Genomic DNA, 12,500 nt, shown 5'->3' on the forward strand with positions numbered 1-12,500 from the left:
CAAATACATAGTATAGAATGCTCATTCTTTTTTTTTTTATTCGGCAATCGGCCCAATCTTTTTTTTAGGAAAAGATTGGGCCGACTTTAATTGCAATCAATTAGGAGAACAAACAGGAATTACTGAATTATGCACACTTACTTTTTCTCTTTATCTAGCTTATCTACTGGTTCGAATTCGAATTTGATCTCTTTCCATACTTCACAAGCAGCGGCTAGTTCAGGGCTCCATTTGCTAGCTTCACGGATAATTTCATTACCTTCACGAGCAAGATCACGTCCCTCATTACGAGCTTGTACACACGCCTCTAAAGCCACCCTATTAGCTACTGCACCAGGTGCATTTCCCCAAGGGTGTCCTAAAGTTCCTCCGCCAAACTGTAGTACGGAATCATCCCCAAAGATTTCGGTCAGAGCAGGCATATGCCAAACATGAATACCCCCTGAAGCCACGGGCAGAACACCTGGCATAGAGACCCAATCTTGAGTGAAGAAAATACCGCGACTTCGGTCTTTTTCGATATAATCATCACGTAATAAATCAACGAAACCTAAAGTCATCTCACGTTCCCCTTCCAGTTTACCTACTACTGTACCGGCGTGAATATGATCTCCACCAGACATACGTAATGCTTTAGCTAGTACACGGAAATGCATACCATGATTTTTCTGTCTATCAATAACTGCATGCATTGCGCGATGGATGTGAAGAAGTAGGCCGTTGTCACGGCAATAATGAGCCAAGCTAGTATTTGCAGTGAATCCACCAGTTAAGTAGTCATGCATTACGATAGGAACTCCTAATTCTCTGGCACATATGGCCCTTTTCATCATTTCTTCACATGTACCCGCAGTAGCATTCAAGTAATGTCCTTTGATTTCACCTGTTTCGGCCTGCGCTTTAAAAAGTGCTTCGGTGCAAAATAAGAAACGATCTCTCCAACGCATAAATGGTTGTGAGTTTACGTTTTCATCATCTTTGGTAAAATCAAGTCCACCACGTAGACATTCATAAACCGCTCTACCGTAGTTTTTTGCAGATAATCCCAATTTTGGTTTAATAGTGCATCCCAATAGGGGACGACCATACTTGTTCAACTTATCTCTTTCAACCTGAATGCCGTGAGGCGGGCCTTGGAAAGTTTTGGAATAAGAAGTGGGAATTCGCAGATCCTCCAGACGTAGAGCTCGTAAGGCTTTGAAACCAAATACATTACCCACAATGGAAGTAAACATGTTAGTAACAGAACCTTCTTCAAAAAGGTCTAAAGGATAAGCTACATAAGCAATATATTGATTTTCCTCCCCAACAACGGCCTCGATGTGGTAGCATCGCCCTTTGTAACGATCAAGACTGGTAAGTCCATCAGTCCACACAGTTGTCCATGTACCAGTAGAAGATTCGGCAGCTACCGCAGCCCCTGCTTCTTCGGGCGGAACTCCAGGTTGAGGAGTTACTCGGAATGCTGCCAAGATATCAGTATCTTTGACTTCGTAGTCAGGAGTATAATAATTCAATTTGTAATCTTTAACACCAGCTTTAAATCCAACACTTGCTTTAGTCTCTGTTTGTGGTGACATAAGTCCCTCCCTACAACTCATGAATTAAGAATTCTCACAACGACAAGGTCTACTCGATATAGATTATGCATGAATGAAACCTTTGACAAAAATAAAAATAAAAAAAAAGAAAAAAAATATTCAACTAATATTATCAACTAATTTCAATGTTATGTTAAAATGAAATGGTTCATTATTAGACCATGTATTTGATTCATCAAATACATCATTATTGTATACTCCAAATACATCATTATTGTATACTCTTTGATATATATGGCGCAACCCAAACCCAATGTTTGTTTTGCAAGTTTACAATAAAATCAAATGGATCTCCTTCTTATTTTGAATCCAAATACTAAGAAAAATTCACTCTTGACAGTGATATATGTTGTATATGTAAATCCTAGATGTGAAAATAGGCATAATTCATCCTAAAAGGGTATAAAGAATAGATAGGCGGAAATCCAATATCTATTCAAAAAAAAAAAAGAACAATGGCCAATTAGATCGAAATAATGAATCATAAATGGAGTTCGGGTTCGAATTCTATAGATAATAGAATCTAATACGGATGGTTTTTCTATAATGATAGAGAAATGAAAGAGACTTACTCGTGATTTCATGTACTTAATATTTCTTTTGAAAAAAAGAAGGATTGGCTGAACTTGAAAATTGACTCATTGAATGAGTAATTGAATGAGTAAACGATTGAATCGTATTCGGTTGGGTGGTACCAACTAAATCAAGTGCTAACTCCCATTTATTTCTTATTGAATTAACCGATCAACTTGCTATCGGACATTTATTTTCGACTTGGCATGGCACTATTCAAAAAAACTTTCGACATACTTTACTTTAATTATAATTATGAGAATCAATCCTACCCCTTCTAGTCCTGCGGTTTCCACACTTGAAGAACAAAACCTAGGGCGTATCGCTCAAATTATTGGCCCAGTACTGGATGTTGTTTTTCCTCCGGGCAAGATGCCTAATATTTATAACGCTTTGGTAGTTAAGGGTCGAGATACTATTGGTCAGCAAATTAATGTGACTTGTGAGGTACAACAATTATTAGGAAATAATCGAGTTAGAGCTGTAGCTATGAGTGCTACAGATGGACTGATGAGAGGAATGGAAGTGATTGACACGGGAGCTCCTCTAAGCGTTCCAGTCGGTGGAGCTACCCTCGGACGAATTTTCAACGTTCTTGGGGAGCCTGTTGATAATTTAGGTCCTGTAGATACTAGCACAACATCTCCTATTCATAGACCTGCACCTGCCTTTATACAGTTAGAGACGAAATTATCAATCTTTGAAACAGGAATTAAAGTAGTGGATCTTTTAGCTCCTTATCGCCGTGGAGGAAAAATCGGACTATTTGGAGGAGCTGGAGTAGGTAAAACAGTACTCATCATGGAATTGATCAACAACATTGCCAAAGCTCATGGAGGCGTATCTGTATTTGGCGGAGTAGGCGAACGTACTCGTGAAGGAAATGATCTTTACATGGAAATGAAAGAATCCGGAGTAATTAATGAAAAAAATATTGCAGAATCAAAAGTAGCTCTAGTCTACGGTCAAATGAATGAACCGCCGGGAGCTCGTATGAGAGTTGGTTTGACTGCCCTAACTATGGCGGAATATTTCCGGGATGTTAATGAACAAGACGTACTTCTATTCATCGACAATATCTTTCGTTTCGTCCAAGCAGGATCAGAAGTATCCGCCTTATTGGGGAGAATGCCTTCTGCAGTGGGTTATCAACCTACCCTTAGTACAGAAATGGGTTCTTTGCAAGAAAGAATTACTTCTACCAAAGAGGGATCTATAACTTCGATCCAAGCCGTTTATGTACCTGCGGACGATTTGACCGACCCTGCTCCTGCCACGACATTTGCACATTTAGATGCTACTACCGTATTATCGAGAGGATTAGCTGCCAAAGGTATTTATCCAGCAGTGGATCCTTTAGATTCAACGTCAACTATGTTACAACCTCGGATCGTTGGCGAGGAACATTATGAAACTGCGCAAAGAGTTAAGCAAACTTCACAACGTTACAAAGAACTTCAGGACATTATAGCTATTCTTGGGTTGGACGAATTATCCGAAGAAGATCGTTTAACTGTAGCAAGAGCACGAAAAATCGAGCGTTTCTTATCACAACCCTTCTTCGTGGCAGAAGTATTTACTGGTTCTCCAGGAAAATATGTTGGTCTTGCAGAAACAATTAGGGGGTTTCAACTGATCCTTTCCGGAGAATTAGACAGTCTTCCCGAGCAGGCCTTTTATTTAGTAGGTAACATCGATGAAGCTACCGCGAAAGCTATGAACTTAGAAGAGGAGAGCAAATTGAAGAAATGACCTTAAATCTTTGTGTACTGACTCCTAATCGAATTATTTGGGACTCAGAAGTGAAAGAAATAATTTTATCTACTAATAGTGGCCAAATTGGCGTATTACCAAACCACGCCCCTATTGCCACGGCTGTAGATATAGGTCTTTTGAGAATACGCCTCAACAACGACCAATGGTTAACGGTGGCTCTGATGGGTGGTTTCGCTAGAATAGGTAATAATGAAATCACCATTTTAGGAAATGATGCGGAAATAAGTACTGACATTGATCCGCAAGAAGCTCAACAAGCTCTTGAAATAGCTGAAGCTAACTTGAGTAGAGCTGAGGGTAAGAGACAAGCAATTGAAGCGAATCTAGCTCTCAGACGAGCTAGGACACGAGTAGAGGCTGTCAATGTTATTTCCTACTAGTCAAGTCAATACATCAAAATAATAAAGAGAAGTTTTTAAAAAGTTCTTTATTATACACCACATGTTGATTCTGCCAATTGAACACAATCAAGTCTAATCTGATAAAACAAAAAAAGAAGATGGGGTAGAAAAACTTATTAGATATCATTTCATCGACTCCGGTATCTAATAAGTTCTACCTACTATTGGATTTGAACCAATGACTCCCGCCGTATGAAAGCAATACTCTAACCACTGAGTTAAGTAGGTCATTTATCACCACAAAAAGAACCCATCACTTCGGGGATTATAGGTGGAATATTATTTCTAAGCAATACTAATCTGTTCTGTTAAGCGTAAATAAATCTGTTCTGTTAAGCGTAAATAAAATAAATAGATCAGAGAGCTATGATGTGGATTATGGAATATCCATCTTGACAAGAAATTATCTATATGTTAAGATGTCTATGACAAGGGCTATAGCTCAGTTGGTAGAGCACCTCGTTTACACGCGCGCCAATGCTTTTCAAAGGAGCCTATTATGCAATGAACATAATTGATCGTATTGAGAAATCGATGTCTTACTCCATAGGTTCGAGGGAACAAGAGAACAATAGCCTGACAAATATTTGGTTCGGTCCGATTCAGGCGCGAATTCAGTTGCCAAATCAAATAGAACCCGCCATTGATTTGATAGTTGATAAGGTAAATACCCAGCCCATTCAATGCTAGGCATAATGAGTATAAGGGCCTCAAAATAACCTCTTTTCGTCCTATGAACTTTAAGGTGTATGAAGTCTCATATTCGACTGTTGCAGCGGAGCGATAGAGATTCCATTTAACTTAGGTTGATCTAGGCCGAAGGCAGACCTAAGTCAAGATAACCCTTCTTTGAAACACTTTGGTATTGCTCCTAGATCAGAATACAAATAATAAATCAGAGCACATGGAACCATCTCATTATCTTCCTCTAAAGAAAAAATATGGTGGACTAACTGATCTTTACATCAGTTGATGAAAGAGCCCAATGCAACAAAATGCATGTTGGGTCTTTGAAACAGTTCGAATCATTTCGATAATAATCAGTTTGATCTGTTTTACCGAGAAGGTCTACGGTTCGAGTCCGTATAGCCCTAATCCTAATATATTATATTTTTGTTTAGTATATAGTTTAGTGTTTAGTATATAGTTTAGTATGGTTTTCATTTCTATGGGACCAACCAAGTCTAATCCTAAGTCACATGGGTCTAGGACCTATTCTTTTCTTGGTCTTGGGTCTTGTCTTGTATTTGGAGAATCCCCCTAACTAATCACTAATCGTTTTTTGGCAGAACAAGAGCAACCTTATTGATTGATTCAGAGATAATGGAGAGATAACGAATTGGGCCTAAATATATTAACGTTTCTTCTTCTATATTCTATGAGTTGAGTGGGTTTGTGGATTTGATTTGGTCCGTCGAATCATTCGATAATGTGTGATTCTTTCTATTTGAAAATGTTATGTAAATCATTTATGATTCCGTCGATTATACTACTCCACTCTTTGCTATGTTTCATTGTCTAGTATAGGTTTGCTGTAAAACCTTTTTCTTGTAGCGAAATCTAACCCATTGCTTGGTCTTACCATTATATTATTAAGCGTTATTGCCGTAACAAAACAAACAAGTATTTTGGTTCATTCCAAATCGTAATCTTTGTTTAGTATTAGAGATTGGTCCGAAATAGAATGAATCTTTCATTCTAACTCTAATGAAATAACTCGATTCTTCTTATTTATTTCTGAGGAGGTGGGATAGTACAGGTTCCAAGTTTCCAATTTTTTGTATAGAAAGATATAAGTTGTTATATGTCACCTCTCAATTCAACGGATTGAATCAATTAAGAAAAATAGAAATGAAATCTAGGACAAGAAAAAGATAAAAAATCATTCGATGCATTAGATTATGTATTCATATTCGTATCAAATCAATAGAAGCAATGATCCTATACCCAGATTTTAATGAAAAAGGAATACTTCGAATAATATAGAATATGCTAGAAATCCCTAGACATTTTACCCCATATGACTATTGAAAAATTTAAGTTTTAAAAAAAGGAAATGAAATTATTATTATTTCATTATGTTGATTATATATAATCAACATAGTATTCTAATGAATATAGTATTCATAGTATTTAATTATAGGATATTTACTTTACTATATTATAGGGTATTGATATTTATTATAGTTATAGGCATAGGAATAGTTATAGGCATAGGATATTTTAGTATTTTATTACCTTTTTCTAGAGGATAGAGAACCCAAGACAAAGTGAGAGAGTTTTGTTTGTGTAAGAGCATCCTATGTCTACACCATATCTAAATAGAATCGAAATCCAAAATGTAAGTGGGATTCCATTAGATGAATCTTTAAACAAAACATGCCCCACAGCAAACAAACTCTAAACTATGCAGTTTGATTTGATCAAAATCAATTCTTGTTTCGCCTAAGATAAGAAGTTATGGATGAATTGACAATTCCGATTCGAATCGAATAATTCAGCATATTCCACATTAATAGGAGTACATTTATGTTTCTGCTTCACGAATATGATATTTTCTGGGCATTTCTAATAATATCAAGCGTTATTCCTATCTTGGCATTTGTAATTTCCGGAGTTTTAGCCCCGGTTAGTGAAGGACCAGAGAAGCTCTCTAGTTATGAATCGGGTATAGAACCCATTGGGGATGCTTGGTTACAATTTCGAATCCGCTATTACATGTTTGCTCTAGTTTTTGTTGTTTTTGATGTTGAAACGGTCTTTCTTTATCCATGGGCAATGAGTTTCGATGTATTGGGTGTATCTGTATTTATCGAAGCTTTAATTTTTGTGCTTATCCCAATTGTTGGTTCAGTTTATGCATGGCGAAAAGGAGCATTGGAATGGTCTTAACTGAATATTCAGACAATCAAAATAAAAATGAAGGAAAAGATTACATTGAGACAGTTATGAATTTGATTGAGTTTCCCTTAGTTGACAAAACAATTACCAATTCAGTTATTTCAACTACATTGAATGATCTTTCGAATTGGTCAAGACTTTCCAGTTTATGGCCGCTTCTATACGGTACCAGTTGTTGTTTCATTGAATTTGCTTCATTAATAGGCTCGCGATTCGACTTTGATCGTTATGGATTGGTACCAAGATCGAGTCCTAGACAAGCAGACCTAATTTTAACAGCCGGCACAGTAACAATGAAAATGGCTCCTTCTTTAGTAAGATTATATGAGCAAATGCCTGAACCAAAATATGTCATTGCTATGGGAGCTTGTACTATTACAGGAGGGATGTTCAGTACTGATTCTTATAGTACTGTTCGTGGAGTCGATAAGCTAATTCCTGTCGATGTCTATTTGCCGGGCTGCCCACCTAAACCAGAGGCGGTTATAGATGCTATAACGAAACTTCGTAAGAAAATATCTCGAGAAATCTTTGAAGATAGAACTGTGTCTCAACAGGAAAATCGATGTTTTACTACCAATCACAAGTTTTGTGTTAGACGCAGTACTCATACTGGAAATTATGATCAAGAATTGCTCTATCAATCACCATCTACTTCAGAGATACCTTCTGAAACATTTTTCAAATCCAAAAGTTCAGTATCTCCCCATGAATTAGTGAATCAGACAAGGTAAGGTTCTTTTGTGCAGAATAAGAAAGAAAGGGTCAATCTTTAAAAATTTCATTGTAAATTGAAATACTCATACAAATACAAATGTGGGAGAGATCAAGAAGATGCAGCAGGATCGTTTATCTGATTGGTTAGTCAACCATGATTTAGTTCATAGATCTTTGGGCTTTGATTGCCGAGGAATAGAAACTTTACAAATAAAAACCGAGGATTGGGATTCCATTGCTGTCATTTCATATGTATATGGTTACAATTATTTACGCTCCCAGTGTGCCTATGATGTAGCACCAGGCGGATTTTTAGCCAGTGTGTATCATCTTACGAGAATACAGTATGGTATAGCTAAACCAGAAGAGGTATGCATAAAAGTATTTGCCCCAAGGAATAATCCTAGAATCCCGTCTGTTTTCTGGATTTGGAGAAGTGCTGATTTTCAAGAACGCGAATCTTATGATATGTTGGGAATCTCTTATGATAATCATCCACGCCTTAAACGTATTTTGATGCCGGAAAGTTGGATAGGTTGGCCCCTACGTAAGGACTATATTACCCCCAATTTCTATGAAATACAAGATGCTCATTAAATGATAAGAAATTAATGTTTACTTAATACGACTATGACACGATTCCAGATTTCTTTCAAGTGAAGGAATATTTTTACGTTCCGTTCTAGATGAAAGAAAGTAACCGGACTTTAATTCGTATTATGGATAACCTAAAAAAAACTTCATTTATATTCCAAAATTTGGAATAGATCATATCCATTTCGTATGAGCAGAAACAATGGGATGAATCAAAAGAGTTCTGCACTATGAACTTTGTACCGCGCACATAACTTACTTAGATGTAGATGGACCTCGGAAAGTAACGTAAGCAAGAGTGAAGAAATGGAATAAATGTCAAAAATATGAAATGAAGAAATGAAAAGGGATTGGATTTTATTTGTACTGTGTCTGAAGTGCATTCTGTCTATTGCTATCTTTTAACTCCTCTCGACTTTTAAGTTTTTTTTTACTTTTACTTATTTATTTTTATTTTGAATATAGATGAAGACTTAATATTCTTTTTGAATGAGAGAAAGCACAGTATGAAGAAACAAGAAAGAAAAAAGAGACGGGAGCATAATCTCACTTTGTTCTTTACCATAACCATCCATACATATATTTTTTACCAATCCCCCCAAGGGGAGGTATATATATATATACATCTAGATGAGTAAATATGTAACCAATCCCCCCAAGGGGAGGTATATATATATATATATATCTAGATGAGTAAATATGTAATAGATGAGTAAATATATGTAATAGATGAGTAAATATGTAACATCTAGATGAGTAAATACGTATCATGCTCTAGACTATTAACGCCCGATCTATCTCGATTAATTTGTATGAATATCTATCCGATACATTATTTACGTGTCAGGAACCAGATTTGAACTGGTGACACGAGGATTTTCAGTCCTCTGCTCTACCAACTGAGCTATCCCGACCATTTCCCGTGCATCATCCTAGTAGAGTACTTGTGTCTATGTTAATTAAAGGGACTAAAAAGTAGTAAAAAATTTGACAAGTAAGTGTAAGGATAATGATATGGACTGTGAATGATTCAATAATAGAGATTCTTTGCCCATATATGTTCATTTGTACAGGTTCTATCCAAATTGGGATAAGATCCAAGGATTTTAGTTCGGATCCGTTTGTGAAAGAGTAGAGTGAATGAGAAAGATAGTGAATTTTGTTTGAACTGAACCACTGATGAAAAAAAAGAAGAGGATAAATACTTAGGAAGTAAAATAGGCTTTTTATTGGGGATAGAGGGACTTGAACCCTCACGATTTAAAAAGTCGACGGATTTTCCTCTTACTATAAATTTCATTGTTGTCGGTATTGACATGTAGAATGGGACTCTCTCTTTATTCTCGTCCGATTAATCAGTTTTTCAAAAGATCTATCAAACTCTGGAATGAATGATTTCATAATTGAATATTCGATTCTTCCTTCAACTTCCATTGAAATGGATTCATAATAACTCTGAATTTTTCATATTATAATTATATATAATTATAATATAATAGATTCGGGTCATGATTAATCGTTTGATATGGCAGTATGTATACATACGTATTAGGTATATAGGACCATCTTTTCTGTAATTTTTATAGACGGATTCCTGCTACCAACAAAACGTAGTCAACTCCATTCGTTAGAACAGCTTCCATTGAGTCTCTGCACCTATCCTTTTAAATTCTAGTTTTATAAACCTTTGTTTTCTCAAAATAAGGATTTGGCTCAGGATTGCCCATTTTTAATTCCAGGGTTTCTCTGAATTTGGAAGTTACCACTTAGCAGGTTTCCATACTAAGGCTCAATCCAATCAAGTCCGTAGCGTCTACCGATTTCGCCATATCCCCTTTGATACCAAGACCTAGTTGGAATTCCAACTATCCTTTTCATTTATTTTGTTTGTTTGGACCCGTTGAATTCGTTAGATAATGATTTCTATATTGAAAAAGTGTATGCTGCTGTTTGATTTTTTTGGCTATCCCCCATCAGTTCATTTATATTGAATGAACCTTGTTTCAATCAGAAATGATTCTATCATTGATGTATCCGCAATTCAATATGGATAGATATATCCAACATATATATGTTTCTCCCTCCCTTTCATTTTTACAGTGCGATTTGGAATAGTGGAACGGTCGATATTCATTCTTCTTTTTTTTTGTCCTATCTCCTCCTTTTCCGAATCAAACCAGAGGAATGTCTCATTTTCATTTAGATTGTATCTTTATCCTTATCTTTTTTTTTATCTTAGGACCGATTCGCTATAGCTATAATTAACATAATATAAATATATAAAATATAAATATATAAATAAATACATTATGTTGTATATTATAGTTAGATATAGTTAGAATAGTCAGAAGAATAGTCAGAATTATTATTATAGTTAGTTATAGTATATAGTTTAGAAGTATACTATATAACTATATAGAACTATACTATACTATATAGTTATATAGTTATAGTATAGTTATATAGTTATAGTTCATAGTTAATATTAAACGAATAGCTAATAGATAAGATCAGCTAATAGCTAAAATCCGGTAGTTTCCTCAATTTCTATATACTATTTCTGTTATGTTATGTGAGCCCGCTTAGCTCAGAGGTTAGAGCATCGCATTTGTAATGCGATGGTCATCGGTTCGACTCCGATAGCCGGCTTTTTCTCTATCGATTTTTCCGTGATTGATAATCTCTCTCCTCCTTTTCCCATATGTTATGTCGTGGTAACTTGCAACCATGACCAAAAAATGTATTGGAACAATTAGATCTCTCTCTACCGAACAAATCATAAAACGGAGCTGCAACTTCCTATATATACAAAAAATCCGGATATTGATACAATTTATTTTATTCTACTTTGTAGTATTTCGGTAAATTTAGCTTTGCTTTGTTTATCCCTTAGTTCAGTCTTAATTTATAGTTCAGTTTTCATTTTTTTATTCTGAAAAAATGAAATTTCAATAAAATCCATAAAATTAAAAAGGAGTCTTTATGTCTCGTTACCGAGGACCTCGTTTCAAAAAAATACGCCGTCTGGGGGCTTTACCAGGACTAACTAGTAAAAGACCTAGATCCGGAAGTGATCTTAAAAACCAATTGCGTTCTGGGAAAAGATCGCAGTATCGTATTCGTCTAGAAGAAAAACAGAAATTGCGTTTTCATTATGGTCTGACAGAGCGACAATTACTTAGATATGTGCATATCGCTGGAAAAGCTAAAGGGTCAACAGGTCAGGTTTTACTACAATTACTTGAGATGCGTTTGGATAACATCCTTTTCCGATTGGGTATGGCTTCGACCATTCCTGGAGCCAGGCAATTAGTTAACCATAGACATATTTTAGTTAATGGTCGTATAGTGGATATACCAAGTTATCGTTGTAAACCCAGAGATATTATTACTACGAAGGATAAACAAAGATCGAAAGCTCTGATTCAAAATTATATTGCCTTATCCCCCCCCGAGGAATTGCCAAAACATTTGACTTTTGACTCATTCCAATATAAAGGAGTAGTAAATCAAATAATAGATAGTAAATGGATCGATTTGAAAATAAATGAGTTGTTAGTCGTAGAATATTATTCCCGTCAGACTTGAACCTAACGAAAATAACAAAGAAAGTTTCAGAGAATTTTGTCTCTTTTCGCCGAAATAAAATAAATAGATCTAAGGGCCTTGATCCGCATTTTTCTCATTCACGTATCACAAATGGATCAGCAGTAAGATTTTTTTGCTCTTTCTTTTTCCGATATTTGTATTTTACGTACCACAGTAATGTAATTAGGAATAGAGAATTTCTATCAAAAAAAGGTCAGGTCCTCTTGTTGGGATGATGGTATCAATTGTTATTTGATTTGATATATTGTGTTCAGTAACGTTGGTGAATTAAGAGAAACGGAAAGAGAGGGATTCGAACCCTCGGTAAACAAAAGCCTACATAGCAGTT

At 35.8% G+C, this 12,500-nt stretch overlaps 2 protein-coding genes and 2 non-coding genes across 4 annotated transcripts in view; 2 read left to right on the plus strand and 2 right to left on the minus strand.

Moving 5' to 3' along the window:
* Positions 1-58: 58 nt before the first annotated feature.
* On the minus strand, positions 59-1,803 carry LOC135659485 (ribulose bisphosphate carboxylase large chain). Its single transcript, XM_065176307.1, has one exon. The coding sequence runs from the start codon at positions 1,599-1,601 to the stop codon at positions 138-140; it is 1,464 nt and encodes a 487-aa protein (XP_065032379.1). The 5' UTR covers positions 1,602-1,803; the 3' UTR covers positions 59-137.
* A 143-nt stretch (positions 1,804-1,946) lies between these two features.
* On the plus strand, positions 1,947-7,281 carry LOC135659484 (ATP synthase subunit beta, chloroplastic). The gene has a single exon (XM_065176306.1). The coding sequence runs from the start codon at positions 2,430-2,432 to the stop codon at positions 3,924-3,926; it is 1,497 nt and encodes a 498-aa protein (XP_065032378.1). The 5' UTR covers positions 1,947-2,429; the 3' UTR covers positions 3,927-7,281.
* Positions 7,282-11,139: 3,858 nt separating this feature from the next.
* TRNAT-UGU (transfer RNA threonine (anticodon UGU)) lies at positions 11,140-11,212 on the plus strand. Its single transcript has one exon. It is a non-coding gene; the product is annotated as a tRNA-Thr (tRNA).
* A 1,237-nt stretch (positions 11,213-12,449) lies between these two features.
* Positions 12,450-12,500, minus strand: part of TRNAS-GGA (transfer RNA serine (anticodon GGA)) — an 87-nt gene continuing 36 nt past the window's right edge. Inside the window, exon 1 of the tRNA in view lies at positions 12,450-12,500. This exon is cut by the window's right edge and continues 36 nt beyond it. This is a non-coding gene — a tRNA (tRNA-Ser).

Source organism: Musa acuminata, unplaced genomic scaffold, assembly GCF_036884655.1.
Source record: "Musa acuminata AAA Group cultivar baxijiao unplaced genomic scaffold, Cavendish_Baxijiao_AAA HiC_scaffold_449, whole genome shotgun sequence".
In the NCBI taxonomy this organism is placed as follows: domain Eukaryota; kingdom Viridiplantae; phylum Streptophyta; class Magnoliopsida; order Zingiberales; family Musaceae; genus Musa; species Musa acuminata.

Coding starts and splice junctions, on each gene's coding strand:
- LOC135659485 (XM_065176307.1), bottom strand. CDS start 1,601: ATGAGTTGTAGGGAGGGACTTATGTCACCACAAACAGAGACTAAAGCA.
- LOC135659484 (XM_065176306.1), top strand. CDS start 2,430: ATGAGAATCAATCCTACCCCTTCTAGTCCTGCGGTTTCCACACTTGAA.